Source organism: Anomaloglossus baeobatrachus, chromosome 6 (genome assembly GCF_048569485.1).
Source record: "Anomaloglossus baeobatrachus isolate aAnoBae1 chromosome 6, aAnoBae1.hap1, whole genome shotgun sequence".
NCBI classification, from domain to species: domain Eukaryota; kingdom Metazoa; phylum Chordata; class Amphibia; order Anura; family Aromobatidae; genus Anomaloglossus; species Anomaloglossus baeobatrachus.
The window spans coordinates 59,608,973-59,631,130 of NC_134358.1; the positions used below are offsets into that span (position 1 = coordinate 59,608,973).

The 22,158-nt window shown below is 42.7% G+C and overlaps 1 protein-coding gene across 7 annotated transcripts in view; it reads left to right on the forward strand.

The window, feature by feature from the left end:
• Positions 1–22,158, forward strand: part of CSMD3 (CUB and Sushi multiple domains 3) — a 2,007,504-nt gene that overhangs the window by 1,162,241 nt on the left and 823,105 nt on the right. For all 7 annotated transcript variants that reach the window (XM_075352941.1, XM_075352934.1, XM_075352935.1 and 4 more), the window contains 3 exons: positions 2,823–2,939; positions 13,293–13,508; positions 17,752–17,940. In XM_075352941.1, the coding sequence (XP_075209056.1) occupies positions 2,823–2,939; positions 13,293–13,508; positions 17,752–17,940 (522 nt within the window). The remainder of the gene's footprint in view (positions 1–2,822; positions 2,940–13,292; positions 13,509–17,751; positions 17,941–22,158) is intronic.

Consider the following 22,158-nt stretch of genomic DNA (forward strand, 5'->3'; position numbering starts at 1 on the left):
GTGTGCTGCCTCAGGAACGATTAACAACCTGCATCCAGGAATGTGACCGATTATTTGAAAATGAACGACGTGTCAACGACCAACGATATGGAGAGTATTTTTGCTCGTTAACAGTCACTCGTAGCTGTCACACGCTATGATATGTCAAACGATGCCGTATGTGCGTCACGGAATCCGTGATCCCGACGACACATCGCCCAATATATCGTAGTGTGTAAGGGGGCCTTAATACTTTGTTATTGGTCGTTCTGTGATTTATAGACTTTTATTTTATAGATTTCTCTTTTTCAAATTACATCATGGAAGCCTCAATAAAAGCTACTATATAAATAAAGTTGTACTGAAATTGTTCCTAAAACTGCACATTTCTTGGACCATAGTAAAGCGCTAAACTGATACCATTTATCTATCCTCAAAACATTTGGAGATGTGTGCATCCTGTTTTCTTTGAGGAAAAAATGTTGTTGGGTTTAGCTAGGATTTTAAATTATATTTGTCACAAATACAAATAGCTTAAATTATTAAGAATATATTTTAGACCTGATGAGTCTGGTATGCTTACTATGAAAATCGATGTCAAAATGTCTGAACATACTTGGACTCATGAGTAAGCACAAAAGTCCTCGAGTGCTTAGTACTCAAATCGAGCAAGCCAGACTCTTGGAAATGCTCCCTTCAAGTACCGAGCATAAGAAGCGACAAAGGGGGACTCGAGCATATTTTTCCCAAAGACATGGGCTGTCACCTTCCCTTACACAGCCCCCGGCCACCACAGTCATCCACATGCAGCAAACAGACATCACCAAGCAACCTCTGTTCTTTCTTCCCAGCCACAATAGTCCCCATCATCTGCGTGCAGCTGGCATTGCCCTGCTACTTCCGTTCCTTGCGCACCGTCCAAACGTTTCTACCAAACCAAAGTAACTGTCCGGTTAGTCCCCATTCTGGAAAAGAGAGATTTTCCAGAAAGGGGACTGGAGCAAAACTGTCACTTTGGCCGGGGAGGGGCATTTGGACATCGCGCACAGATCGGATGTTGCCGGGTGATGTCAGCTGCACACAGATGATATGTACTTTAGTGGCTGGGAATATGGAACGGAGGTTGCCAAGTGATGTCTTCAACCTGCTGCATGCAGGTGATGGGGACTTTGATGGCCGGGGGCTGTATCATGGCAGGTAACAGAAATGGGACTCAAGCATTTAGCTCCAGCACCCACAGTACTCAATCGAGCACTGAGCAGCGCCGAGCATGCTCACTCATCACTAGCCATGAGCTCTCTCACTTTTTACCTGGACTCCAAACTGCTCATTTTAATATGCAATATTATATAGTTTTGTAAATCGATTTTAAAGGCAAATATATCTGGTCCATCTAGTAAAATAACTTATTTAAAGCAAACATGATACCTGGATACATGTTGCCTGACCTATGCACAGCATGTATCAGATGCTGTTTTCATGACTTCAGCCAAATATTGTATGCCCAACTCTGCCACATAGTGGCGTTTCAGAGAAAAAGCATAATTGATAACGGCCTGGAGCCCAGCCACTCAGGACACTAGTCCTTCAAGCAACTTCCTGCTGGCTTCTCCACGCCCAATGCCATGAAGGTACAGTATAGGTCTCTCCCTATATGAATTTATCCAGAAAGACTTAAATCTCAAGGGGAGCAGGTAGGGAGAAGTTACCAGGAACCATTCTATCCAACCAGTCTCCAGTGCAGCTTGGTCCCCAGCGGCTATTAAACTATGCAGCATTTCAACGTTAGAAATATATGGTGGAAATCATGCGGCCATGTTCTAATACATGCTGTGAATAGATCAAGCTATATGTACCCAGGTATCATGTTTCCTTTAATATATAACATATTTTTAATTTTATAAGATGCACCAGATTATAAGACGCACCCCAAATTTAGAGATAAAAAAAAGGTAAAAAAAATATGGGGTCCGTTTTATAATCCAGTGATGTCTTACCGGGGTGGTGGGCCGTCAGCAGTGGTGGAGTGGGGTCACAGAAGGCAGGGGAGGTGCTGGAGTATGGTGATGCTGTGAGCGGTAGAGAGGGTGGCCCAGATACTCACTGCAGGCTTCGGTGTTGTGCTGGGGCAGCCGGCGCTGCTCTTTGCTGGGCCAGCCAGCACTATTCTTTGCTGGGCAAGCCAGCGCTGCTCTGTGCTGGGCCAGCCGACGTTGCTCTGTGCTGAGCCAGCCAGTGCTGCAGGCGGTGAGGCACTGGTCATTCTGAAAATGTCGATGGTGTGGGCTTCAAAGAAATGGAAGTTGGCGTGTGTGCAGATGAGAGCTTGAGCCGAGAGCTCCATCTGTGCACGTGCCGACTCTGGGTGCCATTATTTGAATCCCTTAATGCTGACATCTTCAGAATAGCCTGAGCCTCGCTGTCCACTGCACAGAGCTCCGCCACCCACTGCACAGAGACCCACCACCCACTGCACAGAGCAGCGCTACCCGCCACACAAGCCGCCCAGAGCAGGGCCGCCCGCCATACAGAGCAATGCCGCAGAGAGCAGTCGTCCACATCACAGAATCGTCCTGCCTCCTGTGACCCCTCTCCACCCCCCCAGTAAGCTACATTCAGATTTTAAGATGCACTCTCATTTTCCTCCCAAATATTTGGGAGGAAATGTGCGTTTTATAACCCGAAAAATACGGTATGTGGACTGAATTGCAAAATATACCCTAGTTACAGTAATTTAAAATAATTTCATGTTGTGATAACACAGAATAAGTTATGATCATTTTACTATGTTCCTTCCGTATATCTATCTTATGTAAACATCATTCCCTTTTTTTCCATCCTAGCATTGTGTGGTGGAGATGTACGCGGTCCCAGTGGCACTATTCTATCTCCAGGATATCCGGAATTCTACCCAAACTCTTTGAATTGTACATGGACCATAGAAGTAACCCATGGAAAAGGTAACTTATTACCAGATTGTATGCTGTTACATAGGATCACACAAGTAGTCTTCATTAATTTAAGTTGTGAATTGGTAGATGAATATAAAATCGGCAGGTAGATTCATCATTAAATACCAGCGAGATCTTTTTGAGTGCAATATTGATCTAATAATTCTGCAATTGGGTTATAAGGGTTGTCAGAAGAGAATAACCTGTTTTGTTAAATACCGCTACCCTTTTATTGGTATCTACACTGTATTAATTTTTGTTATCTACTATATGCTTAAGACTAGAGTTACTGTTATAGTCATCACTATAAAGAAAATGAGAGAGAGAAGAGGGAATGAGAGCTTTCCATGCTTTGCATACTTTCTGAGAATAGTTGCTTTGTCTCTATTAGAATTGCACAGAGCATTAAGTAGCTGCATGAAGAACAAGGCAGTTGATGGCGCTGCATTGATTAGGTGCACTCATGTTGTGAAAGCTGTTACATTAAAAGAAGACTTAATTAGAGCTACACCGTTCCCTCTCTACATTATCTCGAAATCATCCCTACGTCTTTGATAGACAGCACTAAAAGGTTTATTCTGAAATGGCTCCACATTGGAGTAACATCATTGTTTTATGTTGACTTTGCTTTCGTTGGCTTTTACATTGAGAGAAAAAAATCGAATTTATGTAAAAGAGCACAGAAAACAGAGATATATCATAGACTTATAAATTTATATACGTGAAATTAAATTTTTCCAAGATTCATCAATAGCGTTGAGAACTAGGGATGAGCGAGTAGTGAAATATTCTGACCCGCTATATTTGTAACGAGTAGGTCCTAATGTTCGGGTATTTGTTATAAGTAGCGAGTCCAATGCAAGCCAATGGGAAATGCGAGTAATTGTCTGCTGAACCCTACAAAGTGGTTTGGGGGCTGAGTAAAAGGCTGAAATGGATGCATGATTGTTTAAAAGCGGAGCGGTAAAAAGCCTCCGGCATTTTTAAACAATCAGCTGATGAACACTCCCCGCCCGGGTCCTTCGCTCCCTGGTGCTGCACTTACAAGGATACTCAGGGAGTAATGAGTAGCCCGAATACCATACTACTCGGTAAGTACCGAGTAGTAACGAGTATTCTCACTCATCCCTATTGAAAACACAATTTTGGATTAGTATATATGGGATACAAAAGTTGAGATATTACATAAATGCTAGGCACATACACCTAGGCACTCATCAATGAGATTATTGGGTTCATCTCTTTATAGACCAGATTTTTATGTGTCTAATAACAATAGAATTTGTAGGGAACTTTCCGTCAAAGAGTTGGTGACTTTACAGAAAAATAATTTATGGAACAGTCATGAAACTATTTGGAAACAAATATAGAGAGAATTACGGTAACCTCTAGGTAGTGTTATTCTATTGTCTTTTGTAGTTTTCCTTTAAGAGACTGGTTAAACGATTTAGGGTATGTGCACACGTTGCTTTTTTTTCCGCGCGGAAAAAAACGCACCCTCTGGCAGAGGGGAGAAATGTAAACAATGCTTTTTGAGAAACAACGCATTGAAAACGCATGCGTTTTTCATGCGTTTTTCATGCGTTTTTCATGCGTTTTTCATGCGTTTTTTTAGGTGCGTTTTTTAAGACTTGTCAGTGATAATAAAGTTGGTTGAACACAGACCTTTGGAAAAAAAAACCTGTGATGTCATTTCCTTCTCCACATTCTGTTTGGATAAATGGGAGGGCTTGGAATGGAAGGAGCACCATTTGAATTTTGGAAAAGTTGAAATAAACTTCGCGCACCAAGCCCCTTAGGTACCTATACGTCAGAAAACCCCCACAAGTGACCCCATTTTGGAATCTGCACCCATCAAGGATTTTATTCAGGAGTATATTAAGCATTTTGAATCCACAGCTACTTCACCCAAAATGTTGCTGTAGCAACAATATTCTCACTTTTAGGCCCGTTTCACACGTCAGTGAAAAACAGTGACGTTTTTCACTGGCGTGTAAAACATGCACATGTCCCTCCGTGTGCCGTGAATCACGGCACACGTGGGTTGTCTAAGTGCAATCCGGGCTCCGTTCTCCGTGGCCGTGATTGCACTTAGAGATTAACTCACCTGCACCCGCTCTCCATGGTGCTGATCGCTCCCGCGGTGCAGCATCCGGCCGGCGCTGACCCCCGCAGCAGCTGCTTCCGTGTCGGCTGTGTCGTGCATCATGAATATGCGCGACAATAATGAGCCGGCACAGAAGGAACAGGGAGGACGGGCTGCAGAGGACATCGCTGGAGCCGGGTGAGTTAAAATGTTTTTTATTTTAAAAGCACGTTTTTTTCTGGCACGTGTTTCACGGATCACACCACTGCGTGGTCCGTGGGACATCAGTGATGCCAGAAAAAAATGGACATGTTTCCGTGCGGCAATCACGCACACGCGGGTACGCCGCATGGAGACACGTGCAGTGAAAAATCACTGATGTGTGAGCAGACCCATTCATTATAATGGGTCTGCGTATGTCAGTGATCCTGGTACGTTTAAAAAAAAGCACAAACGTCCCAGAATCACTGACGTGTGAAAGGGGCCTAAGGCTATGTGGCCATGATCCAGCGACACGGCGTCTAGTACACAGTGCCAGCCTTCCTGCAGCTGCCCATGCCCACGATTTGGGTTCAGGCTGCTGTGGAGCTCTATGCTACCTGCAGAGAACACTCGTCTCCGCAGCATAAATTGACATGCTGAGGCTCGGGAAGCCACGCTACCGGTCAGTTTATGCTGCGGAGAAAAGAAGCACAGTGGGCATGGGATCTCCAAAAATCCTTCCACTGTGCTTCTACTGCACAACGCAGCGTTATGGACGCAGGGAAAACACTCAGCGCCCATAACGCTGCAAACCCTGATTGTGGACACACAGCCTAAAAAGCGTCAATGGATGAAGGGATGTCAAATATATAGAACGTCCTACCCCCGCCTGCATATTCTAAGCTGGCACCTTTAGTACCTTTCATGTGGCACTAAAGGGTGCCTAGCTTAGTATTTATCCAATAAAAAAAAAAAAAAAAAAAAATGAAAAAAATGGCGTGGGGTCCCCCCTATTTTTGATAGCCAGTCAGGGTAAAGCAGACAGCTGGAGCCTGCAAACCACAGCTGGCAGCTTCATCTTGGCTGGTGATCAATTTGGAGGGCTCCCCATGTTTTTTTTTTTATTTATAAATAAAGAATAAAAAAAAAAATAACGTGGGGTCCCCCCAAATTAGATCACCAGCCAAGGTGAAGCTGACAGCTGGGGTCTGGTATTCTCAGGGTGGGAAGAGCCATGGTTATTGGACTCTTCCCAGCCTAAAAATAGCAGGCCGCAGCCGCCCCAGAAGTGGCGCATCCATTAGATGCGCCAATCCTGGCGCTTCGCCCCAACTCATCCCGCGCCCTGGTGCGTTGGCTAACGGGGTAATAAATGGGGTTGATACCAGATGTGTAATGTCACCTGGCATCAAGCCCAGCAATTAGTGATGTCACGGCGTCTATCAGACACCCGACATAACTAATTGACAGTAAACAAAAGCAAAAAAAGACAACAAAAAATGTTTTATTAGAAAAAACACTCCCCAAATCATTCCCTTGTTCTCCAATTTAATAAAAAAAAATGGGTCCGCAGAAATCCATATGGATGTCCCACGTCGCCTCTGGACCTTCTAGAATATGGGGGCACGTTCAGGAAACGTATCCCCCATTTTCTAGGAGGGCAGACCCTCCATTTGAGGAGAGTGGGTGCAAAAATCTGCACCCACTCTCCCCGGGTCACAGCTGCAGAGTGCGAGCAGCCAGCACAGCTCTCTGAACACAGTGCTGGCTGTCAGCTGCTCTGCTCATGTGACCGGCCGGCGTCTGCTGTGAAGGAGGAGGAGGAGGCCGCGGGGGATCAGCGCTGCGACCGGACAGGTATGTATGACACCGGGGGGAATTGGGGTGAACGGGCAGGGCCTGGGGAACAGTTTTCTGTCGCATGTGTTATTGCACATGCGACAGAAATCATAGGAGCAGGGCGGCCGGTGCGCTACTGTGCGCGCGGCCATGTTGGATTTTCGGGAGGGGGGTCGGGGACTCGGGGGTCGGGGCGGGCACTTTGGCGACACCGGGGGCTTTGCCAGGAAGTGAGGTCAACAGGAAACCTCTTGACCTCACTTCCAGGTAAATGCCTGCGTTCTGGCGTGCCGACAAAGGCCGCGGACCGCAACAAAAAAGCAGGTCCATGCGTTGTGGCTGCGTTCTGACCCCACATCATTGATTTCAATGGGGGAGAGAACGCAGCCACAACGCACAAAAGAAGTGACATGCTGCTTTTCTTTCCGCACCGATTTTTGGCATCCAAAACACTGCGGAAAGAAACGCAGCATGTGCACTGATTTTTCAGCTTTCCCATACACTTTGCTGGGAAAGCTGAACGCATGCAATTTGCCACTGAAACGCTGCGGTTCAAAACGCAGCGTTTCCGCGGTAAAAAACGCATCGTGTGCACACAGCCTTAATCTCTTATTAAAAGAAATCTAGTCTAAAGCCTGCTTTACACATTACAATGTACCGTGCAATCACATTTGCGATCGCACCCGCCCCCATCGTTTGTGCGGCACGGGCAGTTTCTTGCCCGTGCCGCACAATGTTGTAACCCCCCGTCACACGTACTTACCTTCCAAACGACCTCACTGTGGGCGGCGAACATCCACTTCCTGAAGGAGGAGGGACGTTCGGCGTCACCGCGATGTCACACAGCGGCTGGCCAATAGAAGTGGAGGGGCGGAGATGAGCAGGACGTAAACATCCCGCCCACCTCCTTCCTTCAGCATTGCCGGCAGGACGCAGGTAAGCTGTTTTCATCATTCCCAGGGTGTCACACGGAGCGATGTGTGCTGCCCCGGGTACGATGAACAACAGGACGTGCGATTTTTAGAAAATGAGCGACGTGTCAGCGATGAACGAGAAGGTGAGTATTTCTACTCGTTCATAGCTGTCGCACGCTACAATATCACTAATGATGCCGGATGTGCGTCACTTACGACGTGACCCCGCCGACATCTCGTTAGATATATCGTAGTGTATAAATCACGCTTAACTTTTGAAATCCTCTCTGTGATCATCTTTTCAAAAACACCTCTTGCAGAGGACATTATTTTTGGTCTGAGAATGATCCGACATAACATTGGATAGCACATAGACCAATCTTATTCTATGGGGCAGTGCACATGTCTGATATTTTCCTTAGGATACGCTCACATGATTGTTTGATTGCAATGTAAGAAAATCTCGCATTGTACTCGAACCAATGTTTTTCAATGAGGGAGAACAGATGGTTAGCTTTTTTCTCAGCCAGATTCTGGATGAGGGAATAGTCACAGAATGCTGCGATTGTCAACGAGAGATGTGTCACTAACACCCATACAAGTCTATGGGTGCGAGTGAACCATCGACTGCACTTGGCTGACATCCGAGTGCAGTACGATAATCGCATCAGCTAATAATGAAGAAGCTGGGCAGATTAATGCTTCCCTCTCCCCCGCAGCGCCTGCTCTCTCCTCCACAACTGTGATCTGATCGCAGGCACTTGGCTCATGATGGCAGCGCAGCGGGAGCTGAGGGTGATTAACATATCACATCCAATGCATTCACATCGGATGCCATACCATCGTGTGAATCCAGCCTTAGGGCAGAGTCACACTTGTTTATCACTTCTGATACGACAGCATCGGATGTGATATGCTATTCAACCTTAGCTCCTGCTCTGCTGCGAGCATGAGCCGAGTGTCATGCAACTGTGAACCATTCCTGAAATCGGATCACAGCTCCGGAGGAGAGGGCGGGATTAATCTCCCCATCTCCTCCATTGTCAGCCAGTGCATATATCATACTGCACTTAGAAAACATCTGAGTGCAGTCTCATGTTTCTCTCGCACCCTTAGACTTGTATGGGTGCGAGTGACGACTCTCACAGACAATTGAAGCATGCTTTCTTCAGTCCATTTAGTGCTGAGGAAAAACTTGCAGATCTGAGCTGCAGCATTGTCTTAAATGAGGCCGAGTGCAGTGTAAGAATTTCTCGCATTGCACTCATGTGAAACATACGCTTGTGTGAGCGTACCCTAATAAAGGCATACTGTACGTTTAAGACTTTATTCACATTATGTTCAAGCAAAACATATGTGCTTTTGTTCGAGCTTCCATATGAAGCTCTGAAAAACAGAAGTTGGATCAACCCCCCAAACAGAGACACCTTGTGCTCCATCTTGCTGTTGTTCAGACCTTTACACTAACCTTGCTGAGATAGAAATTTTTATTTTGTCCACCCTAGTTCTTTACAATCACAGTTATATCACAAACACACAACTCATATACTCACTCACACACAAATTCTTCTATGCCCATGACCTTGGCTCAATTCCCAGATATGGCTATATTTCTCTATTGAATGCTTCAGCATAAAAAAGACAATTTTCACTTACCACTTTCATCCGGTATTTTTTTCCTACAAAATATTAACCTGTTACTTGCTCAGTCTTTTAGTTTTCTACTTATTTCAAGCTGCTCACTTGTAAAGCTCTAGGTTTACGTTGATGAGCCTCATCACAAATCATCGCCTATTGCAGGTGATGAGCGATAAAGAGGGCAAAGTTTAATTCTACCAGAACTCATCGAGAAGAATCAGGAAATGGGTAGAAATTGCAGCTGTTATGCAAACACTAAATAATCAAAATCTTACTTTGGGAAGCTGCGGTAATAAGACATCCAACTGTTGAAGCTAAAACTTGATTTTAGTGTGAAAGACAACTACGGTATAATGAACAGAAATGTTCTCAATTTTCCTCCCATCATTTTTCGGCAATTTTTTTCTTTACAATTTATGCCTAAAACAAATATCTGTACTGTTATTCTTAAGGGTACTTTGCACGCTGCGACATCGCTAGCCGATGATAGCTATGCCGAGCGCAATAGTACCCGCCCCCGTCGCACATGCGATATCTTGTGATAGCTGCTGTAGCGAACATTATCGCTACAGCAGCTTCATACGCACTTAACTGGTCGGCGACGTCGCTGTGACTGCCGAAGAATCCCTCCTTCAAGCAGGCGGTGCGTTCGGCGTCACAGCGACGTCACCGCAACATCACTAATCGGCCGACCAATAGAAGCGGAGGGGCGGAGATGAGTGGGATGTAAACATCCCACCCACCTTCTCCCTTCCGCATTGCCAGTGGATGGCGGGCGCAGGTAAGGAGATGTTTGTCGCTCCTGTGGCTTCACACACCCCGACGTGTGGAGCTGCATGAATGGCAAACGACATCGTAACTGCGGACGCACCGACATTATGAAAATGAACGACGTGACACAGATCACCGCTTTTTGACTATTTCACGCTCATTCATCTTCTCTCCTAGGCTTTACATGTTGCGACGTCGTCACCGGCGCTGGATGTACGTCACTTTCGATTTGACCCCGACGATATCGCAGTAGCGATGTCGCAACGTGCAAAGTACCCCTTATTCCAAGATCATCATTTTGAGACAACTCTTAATAGTTTCCTTCATCCACGTCTAGAACCTCCCGTTTTCAACTTGATTGACACCTGCCTGTTTTTCAACCATTCCATGTAGCATAAAAACTTCATTGTTCACCGTATCTCAATGACAACCTAGATGCTTAGGCCTGTTTCACACGTCAGTGATTCTGGTACGTATGTGCTAGTTTTTATATGTACCAGAATCACAGACATACACAGACCCATTATAATCAATGGGTCTGCACACACATCAGTGATTTATCATTGACTATGTCTCCATGCAGCATACACGCGTGTCCGTGATTGCCGCACGGAGACATGTCCATTTTTTTCTGGCATCACTGATGTCCCACGGACCACACTATGGTGTGATCTATGAAACACATACCAGAAAAACACGTACATTGAAAATAAAAAGTTTTTCATACTCACCTTCTCCAGTAATGCTGTGTTCGGCCTCTGCTGGCTGTTGCTTCAGAGTCGGCTACTTATTCTCATGTATATTCATGTATACAGCCACAGCCAACGTGAAAGTAGCTACAGCAGAGTCGGAGAGTTCAGCACCACGGACAGCAGGAGCTGGGGCAGGTGAGTATTAGGGATGATCGAATACCTCAAATATTCGGCAACGCCAATATTCGCCGAATAGGTCGCCGCTATTCGACTATTTGTGAACTATCGATGCGCATTGTAAGTCTATGAGAAACCCGAATAGTTGCCGAATAGCAACTATTCGGGCTTCCCATAGACTTACATTGTGCATCGAATATTCGCATAGCGGCGACCTATTCGTCAGATATACGCGAAGCTGAATATTGACGAATATTTGTGATATTCGATCATCCCTAGTGAGTATACATCCATGTGCAATCATGGATGATAGATAATGTATCACGAATTGCACATGGACAACCCACGTGTGCCATGAATCACAGCACACGGAGGGACATATGCGTTTTGAAAGAACACAAAGCGCAAAACAGGAGATAGTATCATTCAGCATTTCCAATTAAGGCTATATTCACATGTGGTTTTTTGCAGCTTTTTTCTACAGACAAAACCACTTCTCTTTGCAGTAAAGAAGCTGCTTACAAGAAACAAGTTTTGCTCTTTTTTGCTGCATTTTGTCTTGTGTTTTGCTGCATTTTTGCTGTGTTTTTGGCACAGAAAATACCTATTTGTTAACATGCTTGATAAACTTTGTTTTATTCACAAAAAATGCAGCATAAATACAACATAAAAGCATGGTTGCATATTTACAGCATATTTTGCCCTTCATCGCTGCTTTCTATGATGAAAAACAATCTAAGAATTGACAAGGTGCCGTTTTAAAAAATGCATTAGTTTTCCGAGACAGTTAAGAAAAAAAGGTAATATTTCTGAAATCTTATAGCTTTTGCTGATACTGTAAAAAGCAGCTTTTAATTTCTTTAAAAAAGTATCAAAAATACTGCAAAAACGCAACCTATGAGCATAGCCTCAGTTTTTTTTCCCAGTGAATTCAAACATGGAGAATAAATAGGTTCACACATTGTATAAGTGAATTAATATCACAAATGTAACAAACACATATCAAACTAACAAAATCGAAAAAAATATGTAAAATGGTACATACAGGAGCAAGAAAAATTATATCTACATACTGCACAGAAAAATAAACATTCATTATATTTAGCCTCCAATATTTAATCCGGATTGATACATTGGTATTGTCGGTTCCTGAAGAAGGAGCATGCCAGCTCCAAAACACAGTGAACTATGAATCAAATTTGCTGATCATGTCGATTGCTCTCCTGAATCCATTCAGCAGCGCGGCATAACAACCTATTTCTATTATTCCTCTGATTGATGGAATATTTAATCTGGGGAGAGCTTATTTTATCTTGCAAAATCCAGATTTTATTCAGATGAGAGAAGACTTGCTTTCTCAACACTTCTACGAGTACACAGGGTAACCTATGGTTAAGGACCTCTGCGCTCACACTCACAACAGGAGGTACCCTTGAAGGAAGGAAGGTCCAGGGCCCCGACGTGGCCCTGACTCCTGTCCTAAGCCTTGAAGAAATTCCCCTTCCCCAACTCCACCTGAGGGGTGAGCCAGAACTGTACACCAACCCAACAACGAGACACGGACAGGGGAAAACGACAACCTGTACACATGGCAATCACACACAAAGGAGCTACTAAAAATGCACAAGGGGAAACAACATAACAGGGTAAAGAAAACAGACTACTGGGAAACTTCCATACCAATAAACGAACACACCACAAACTGCTGCAGCCTACAACAATGCTGCAGCCCAAAAAAGCAGAACAAAGAGAGCGTTTGTCCAGCTTCTTTCTCCTCCTGGCCAAGCTTCCAAATGAATGAAAATAACCGGCACCCTCTGCTGGATGCAGAGGGTATACATAGGATCTGGAAGTGGTCCAAATCAGAAACACCTGTCTAGTAGTCAGAAGATGCTAAAAGGTAAACTGACATTAACCCTCTCCTCCCCAAAGGAAAGGGAATTCATTTTATCAGAAGAGTCCCACAAGGTAAAGTGAGACTCCGACCCAAGAAAACAAGAATAAATTTAATGATAGTTCCTTACATATTAAAAGGTTATAGAAGGTCATATATTAACGAAAACAAAATACCAACCAAAATATATTCATCATAAATAATTTAAAGTGACAAGCACTATTTTTTTCTAAGTTCCCATGTTTTATAATAATGTAAATTCATATACTGTATATCGCATTATCCCATATTTTATTTTATTATGTGATTTTGAGTTTTTGTTAACAGATTGATCATTAATTATCTCTAAATCTATTTTTACTCTTTCAGGAGTACAGTTCACCTTCCACACCTTTCATCTGGAAGATCTTCATGACTACTTGCTAATCACTGAAAACGGCAGTTTTACTCAGCCACTGGCACGACTCACCGGCTCCGAGCTCCCTGCAGCAATTAATGCAGGTCTCTATGGAAATTTCAGGGCTCAGTTACGTTTCATTTCTGATTTTTCAATCGCATATGAAGGATTCAATATTACCTTTTCCGGTAAGGATGTGAAAAGTCAATGCAACATTTAAAATCTGATGGACATATTTTACAATGCTTGAAATATATATATATATATATATATATATATCTATATATATATATATATATATACACATAACGTGTAATGCATTATACATACTGAATTGTATAATATTATTCCTTATCTTAAAAATAACTACGACTAAATAAACACTATAAATCTGTTCATATTTATAAAAAACAATTAAAAAAAAAATAAAAAAAAATAATATATATATATATATATATATATATATATATATATATATTGTAAATACGAAGACATTTATAGTGTTTATTTAGTCTTATTTATTTTTCAGATAAGGAATATTTTATATTTATATAAATTTTATATATATATATATATATATATATTTAGACAATTCAGTATGTATAATGCATTACACGTTTACATAGTATGATTGGAAGAAATCATTTTCATCATTGTTCAACCAAGAAATTGGAAAGCATAAAAGGAATGGAGCAATGCATGATCCATTGTGCCCTACAGGGCAATTTTTCCATCCTGAGCTTGAGTGGATCAACTTTCAGAACAAGAGTTTTATATATTTACATAAATATTTATGGTATTTTCTTCTAAAAAGCATCATAAAGGAAATCTGTCACCAGGTTTTCCCAACATAAATTTGGCCACCATCTTTAAGGCCTCTTTAACAGCTTCGGCGCCTCCTCCATTGTCACAATTATTATCCTCCTGCCCTATGTCATCCACACAATGTTCTCCAACCACACTCCTGTGCGGGCATGTTTTACTGTGACCTGCTGAGGACAGACCAAAGTACTGTATTGCGCATGCTCCAATTTTACTTCCGGGTCAGCAGCGCTCTTTCATCTCTTACGGTACATGAGCATAACATTCTTCTCTGCCCTCGGTAGAGAAGAGCAAAATATGCCTGCAGAGGAGTATGATATGGTAACACTGTCTGGATGAGAAGGGCATCAAGGTATAGGGATATAATAAAAGTTATTTTTTTGTACTATACAGAGCAGATTAATCCCTTCACGACCAAGGACGTACCGGTACTTCATAAATCATGAAGGGGTGATCACCGTTGGCTGCTGCGGTGAGCCAGCAATGATCCCCGCACATGTCTGCTGATTTGTACAGCAGACATGTGTGCCTCCACGATCCAATTGCACCTGTTAACCCCCTAGATCTGCACCTGCACCTGTTATTACTTGGTAACTTACGTTACTTTTTGTGTAACGTAAGTTACCAAGTAATAACATAGTATTTTGTGTGTAATTTCTATTTTTGAAAAATCAAACTGTGTTGAAATCTATTGAGAATACTTTAATGTACAATATACATTCACTAATATTTGTGCCTGCCTTCAGAGAACAGTTTGCAGCCGTTATTTACTCAGTTTTTGGCTTGTGAATGTAACGTAAGTTACCATGGAATGACCTTTTTAAGTCAGTAGACCTTAATTTAACTATCACATACATTCTTTTCCCATCACTAACTCTTGTATATAATCTCTTAAGAACCCCTTGAATATTTTTCCCACAATTGATGTTAAAGAGATCCTGTCACCATGGAAATGGAGTCCAGTCTGTAGGAACAATAGTATAGATCAGGGGGAGATAAGCAGATTGATGTATAGTTTAATAAGGTTCAGTATATCCTGTATTTTCATCATTCAAACCTCCTCACTTCTGGGATTTTCAGTCCAGTGGGCGGTCTTATCAGTGACTGACAGCTTTTTTTGTCTAAGGCCTCTTTCACACGTCCGTGCCTCCGGTACGTGTTTGGCAGTTTTCTCATGTACTGGAGACACGTACACACGTAAACCTAGGTATTCCTATGGTTTTGGATACATGTAAGTATTTGCGCACGGAATGTGTGTCCGTTCCGTACTTACGTGTGTCCATGAGTTTCTCACGCTGACATGTCCGTTTTCTCTCTGGCATCATGGGTGTCACACGGAACACAAACGTGTCACACGTAACACACATGGACCACACGGATGTGTTCCGTGTGACACGCACCAGAGAGAAGACATGTGTCTGTGAGAAAAAAAACCAAACCTTTACTCACCTTCTCCAGCCCTGCTGTCTCTGCCGCTGCTGTCACTTGCTGCCGACCGCCGCTCATTATGCTCATTGCATATTCACTTCACTGCAGCCGGAAGCAGCAGCAGCGGGGAGTCAGCAGGACCGGAGACCGAAGATCAGCACCACGGACAGCGACGCCAGGGATAGGTGAGTAGAAAGTGTCCGTTCTCCGTGTGTTATCATGGATAACACACGGAGAACACACGTGAGCCATAAACACAGCTTACGTAGGGCAAACCGCACCTTTGACACGTCTGTGAAAAACGTGCATTGTTTTTAACGGACGTGTGAAAGAGGCCTAAAACTGCATACAGAGATAGCTGTCAGTCATTAATAGGACCGCCCACCGGACTGTAAATCCCAGAAAGAGCAGAGATTTGAATGATAAAAATACAGGTTATACTGAATATTTTTCTCAAAACTATACATCAATCTGCTCATCTCCCAATGCTCTAAAGCATGATCCTTCAGATTAGACAACATTTTCATGCTGACAGGTTCCTGTTTAGCTTAATGGTCTAGAAATTACCTGGAAAGGACCAGGGACGTAGAGCTTAAAAGGGTATTCCTATTGCCAAGATCCTATCCCAATATATAGTAGGTGTACTAATAATAATACTAGCAAATGTCTCCAATTAGAAATGTAGTATAGTTCTCCTGACAGACATTTGTCTTACCTCATGTGCAGGGCATTGCATCAAAAGTATCCATGGTTATGTCCACTCATATAGGGACAGTTAGTTGCTCGTTGTCATAACCATGGATCCCTAAGCTGCAATGCCCTGCACATGAGGTAGGAGACATGACTGTATTTGGAGAACTATACTAGATTCCTAATTGAAGGTATTTGCTAATATTATTATGATTATTAATAATATTATTAAAATTATTATTACACATGCTACATATTTGCATGTTGATAAAGGAGAAGCATGTGGAGAAAGAAATTTTGCAATTAAATTATTTTATTTGTGAATAATTACAATAATTCATCTGATAGACAATAATATCAAATTCTTATAAGTTAACAAAGTGATTAAGTGAAAAACACCTGTGATAGGTTAGAAGCTGTCTATATGGTAACTCAATAACTCGGAAAGGATCACTGAATGGCTCCAAAGAAAGTGCATGGCATAGCACAATAATTAGCAATTGATTGGCCAGTGATGATTACCATAGAACATGCTTCAGTCACAGGTACAGACGTGAACCTCCTACCCCGATGCACGTTTCGCAGGATGAACCCGCTTCTTCTCTTGCAGATGGGAATATCACTTTAACAAGAAGATGAATACTATTAAAGTGTATAGCAGTTGAGGGCTCTGTTTGGAAAATTTGTTTGGGGGCTTATGAGCTTTAAGTTAAGCAACATTTTCTCAGTGGGTACTTTAGGCATGAAAGTATAGAAAAGGTTGCTCTAGCTCCTTATTGAATAAGGAGGAGCAAACTGAAGCAAGTGCTCTACCAGCTATAATGCCCCTATGACTATGATGAAATATTACATCTGGTTGTATCGTCCATTGGGGGAGGATTGTTACAGAGTCAATAACATAATTAAAGCTCTCAAATTCAGCTAAGTGGTAGTGCTCCATTGCTGCCTCCCTTTTGTAGTTACCTGCCTACCGTGCAACATTATGGAATCTGCAAGCAATAAAGTGTTTTGTGGTCATAACTCTCATCACTGCCATTCAGACAGCCCCATAAACAGTGTTAGCCAACATGCACAAAGGCAGGGAGCAGTCACCTCAGCTTATTCTATATTTGTCACGGTCCTCCATAAAAGTACCAACCAAAGTGCCCCTTTTACATTGAACACCTTAGTACTTCCAAAGTTATTCTTCAGATTAGAAAAAAAGTATCATGCAAAAAGCAGGACTGTTTGACGATATTTCACAAATGAGCTGCTAGTTACCTGCAACCTAAACGTGGCTAAGAGTTTTTCATGAAAAATTTCTAAATATCTGAAAATATATACTATTAAGAGTTTTACACCAGATTACAGACAAAATGTAATATAGTATAATGACATGTATATGTAATATGATTTTTTGTATATCTATTGAAAAAATATTTAGTATATATATATATATATATATATATATTTATTTTATGTGTTTATTAATCTTATTTATTTTTATCAAAGAATACAGTCTTGAGCCTTGTGAGGATCCAGGCATTCCACAGTACGGAAGGCGACAGGGGAATAATTTTGGAGTAGGTGACCTGATTACATTCACCTGTTCATCTGGGTATCGTCTGGAAGGAATAATGGAAATTATATGTCTTGGCGGTGGACGTCGTGTGTGGAGTGCACCTCTGCCAAGGTGTGTGGGTACGTGGTCAGCTGCTTTCATTTGCTTGTCTGTGTAGTCACTATTAAGAATGTTGCTGAATATAGTTGTAACGTTTAGCTAACATTAATTTGTGAAGAATTTTCTGTTGCATGGATGTTTGTTTTTTTTGCTTTATATAAAGTATTTGCTGGCCAATTCCTTTGCTCTAGAATAGTTCCTTGACATATGCTAATTGCAGGGCTGTGTTGGAGAATTCCTTAGGAAGTGTTCCCCTTCCATACAACACCAGTACAGGAGGAAAGAAAGCCATGTACCTTTCCCAATGAAAAATAAATATCTGTCCAAGTAATATACTAATATCATGAGTCCCTTAAAAAGAGTTTTTAAAATTATCCTACCTCCGTAGGCTAACCCAACCTGGGTCAATAAAATTTAAAATAAATTACGCTAGCCCCTTAGTTGAGTTTTTCTTTGACTTATGCTGCACTGAGTCAGGAAAATCTGCTTACGTTTCAGAGGAGCTTCCTGGGATTATATATCTGATGACCCATTAGCAACTACAGTGGTCCCAATTGGTCCTGCAGCCATACACTGTAATGCTGTAGCCATTTTGGCTACTGGCATTCCTGTGATTGGCTGGCTACATGACGTTAACGGGTCTTATATAAGATCCGGTGTGGTGATGCTCGGCACACTCTTCTATAGAAGCAGTTCAGGGAGAGTTGATCTATAATTAGAGCAGGCATATAGACAGTGTTTAATTGCTATTGCAGTATTTTGAATATTGTGCACCTGCATCCTTAATTGCCTTTCATGTGGCACTAAATGGTGTTTTTAGCCTTTTTTAACCTAATAATTAAATAAATTAACATTCCAGCATGGGGTCCCCCTATTTCTGATAACCAGTCAAGGTAAAGCAAATAGCTGCTGGCTATTATTATCAGGCTGAGAAAGTCCATGGTTACTTGACCCTTCCCAGCCCAAAGATGCAAGCCTGCAGCTTCCCCAGAATTAGCACATGACATTACATACAACATTTTTTTCACTTTTCCCAGCTCTTTCTGATTACCTTTTTGAGATGGCAATCAGGGGAATATATTGGGACCTTGATGTCAGCTGTGTAATGTCAACTGGCATCAAGCCCTGGTGTTAGTATTGGAGAGGTGTCTATAAGACACCCCATTACTAACCCAGTAATTCAAAAAACAAACACACATATGATAAAATAGTTTGAATAAAGACTCCCTCACACTATCCGTTGTTCACCAATTTACTATCAAAAATACCCTCCATTATAGTTCACGTTTCACAAGTTTAGCTCCAGCGACCATGAATTGCAGTAAAGTACAGCTATTCACAAGCGCCAGGTAGTGACGACAATGCTCTTCAGCATCTCCAGGTCTCGCTGATCGGAGCCCTTATAATTTTGAATTTATGATTTTTGGGACATTGTATTCTCCTCTATAAGTATTGCATTTTGGGGAATATAGTTCTATAATACTACATGTGAGTGATGGAATGTAACTCATTGTTTTTCTCATGAATTTCTTACGGTCTTATGAAAGAGAACCTTTAATAACCACTAAAAATAATAGTCAATGGTCTTTAGCGCTAATTTTACATACAGAGACAATATAATCCAGTGTATTGACTCCTTAACTTTGCAAACCTAATACATTTTATTAAGCCTAAGGAATATCTGCATAATCAAATTCCCCTAATTTGGGGAGATAGGAATTTTTATCAATATTGTCTGACTTTGGCAATCAATGCAAACTGTAAGGCATACCCCTTTTAAGTGCCACCCTGTTCTGTTACCAGACAAGATGCAAAAAGATTTCAACCTCTTAATAAATGTATTATAAGCCATGAGAGGCAATTTTTTGGAGTGCAAATCGCAGCAGAATGTTGGCAATTTTTGCCAATATAAAAAAATATTCCAACAACAGAAATGCTGTAAAGCCGCCATCTGAAAATATACCACAATTGATGCAATGTATTAGATATTTATATAAATAGCTCATTAAGAGAATCTGTCATCAAGTTTTTGCTTCCCCATCTGAGAGCAGCCTGAAGTAGGGCAAGGGACCCTAATTCCAGCCATATGTCACTTATGGAGCTTCTTGTTGCAATTTTGAGTATAAAAAACAACTGCATTATATGCTAAAGCTCAACTATCCCCGCCCCACCACTGTTTGGCAGCTGCCTATGCAGAGTGGGGGGAAAAAGCGGTCAATCAATGATCTGAGAGTGGTTATTGAGAGGACGAGCAGAGATAAGGCAGATAAGGGGAAGTGGATTTATCAAAACTAAAGTAAGAAGCTCAGTTGGGCTCTGTGCGCACACTGCGTTTTCTGTCGCGGATTTGATGCGGTTATTGCTGCAGAAAAGGTGCGGTATTTGTTCCTAACCTTGCTGCAGTCCTTCACCAGCAAAATCTATGGGAAATCCAAAATGCTGTGCGCACACTGCATTTTTTTCCCCTATAGGTTTTTCTGCAAAATTTCTGCAGCAAAAAAAAGTAGCATGTCACTTCTTTTCTGCAGGTACCTGCGTTTTTGCTATAGACAATGGTAAAAAAACGCAGGGACCAACCCGCGGAAAAACCGCACCAAAAACACAACAAACCGCAGCAAAATGTCATGCAGATTTGTGTGCAATTTTTTCCACGGGTGCGAAATTCTGCCAGAGGGTGTGGAATTTTCTTAGAAAACATATGTACCGCCCCCGTGCCAGCAGCCGGTGCTGCTCGGATCCGGATCTACGGTACGGCTCGAGGGGTTCTCCGGATCCGGGGGTCGCGCTCATACTCCGAATAAAAGGGGACATATTTATACGGGATTGGTTGTAAAATGTCTGTGATGCCACCCATGGTGTGTGGTGAGATACAGCACCATCGCTGCTGTTGCGGGGCTCCCGGGGACGTTGGGATGGCAGCTAGATGTTAACCCCTCCGTGGGTAGGGATGGATGTCCCAGAGCCCAGTGTCTCTATGCTGAGGATGATAATGGCAGGGGCCAGCGCACCCGGCCAGGCTGGGGATGTTACTCACGGTTGAATAAAGCACACAAGTCCTGTGGCAAGCCAAGGTGATGGTGGCCGGCTGCTGCAGACGGGTGTATCTGATCCCACACACGGGTTGGTAGTCAAAGTCTCTCTCCTCTGCACCCGGTGTGTTGTAGGTAGGACTTCCCGGTTTGAAACACGGGAGTCCGCTCCCGGTCCTTTGGTTGGGAGCCGTGCCCGTCTGACGCTGACCCGTGGGATCTACGTGCCCTGGCGGTAGCCCTATGCCTCTGGGTGGTTGTCTACTTTTTATGACTTAGGTTGGGATAGGACCTAAAATCCTGCCCTCAATTGGTTAATTAGCTAGGCCGTCGGTGCCGGTCCTAGCTTTAGGGTCCAAGTACCCCCTATGTGCACACGGTTTCCGGGTCGGTTCTCCGGTATCGTACCGGCGGGCTACAACCATGCCCCAGTCCACCTCTGATCTCCGGCAGCTGTCTCTCCATCCCCTGCAGGCTCTGGCTACCGTCTGCTACCTAGCCAATGCACCAGGGCTCCAACCCTGGAACATTGCTCTTTGCACTAGAGCTACAAACTGCCAATTTCAAATCTTAAACTTGAACTCTGCCTAACTGTTTTCCTGCCCGGGTTCTCTAGACCCCTAGGTGGGCGTTCCCCAACCACCTGGTCCCGCCCACTGGTGTGTCTGTCCTACCCTGGGGGGGTGACTAGGGTTTCAAGTCAGCTAATTTAACCCTTTGCAGGATAGGTGTTGTGCGGTGGCCTACGTGTACATCTACCTAGTTTTCCAGGGCATTATACATACATTTCCCAGTGTGCACAGACCCTTAGGGGAATTTTACGGTGCTGTCTGGTAGGGATTCATAGACCTGATGATAGTTCCCCTTTAAAGGAAAAAGAATACTAAATTACTTCTTTCTGTCATCTTGGAAATTCAATAATCCACAATTATATAATTAATATAATATAATGAAAAGTGACCTTATGTATTATTTAATATAATGATCCTTAAAATTGAATATTCCACCACTCTCCTTTAAATGTCTGTCACCTTTATGACAAGATCAAACCAGACTGAATTGACGCATTAACTTCTGATTTTACAATAAAACCTAAATCTAGTTTCCGCTTACACACGATTACTGAAGAATTTCAGGAAATACCTGCTAAATCTCTATAGAATTACGATTTTTATCATCTATCACAGTCCTCTTTGAATTTGTTTTAAA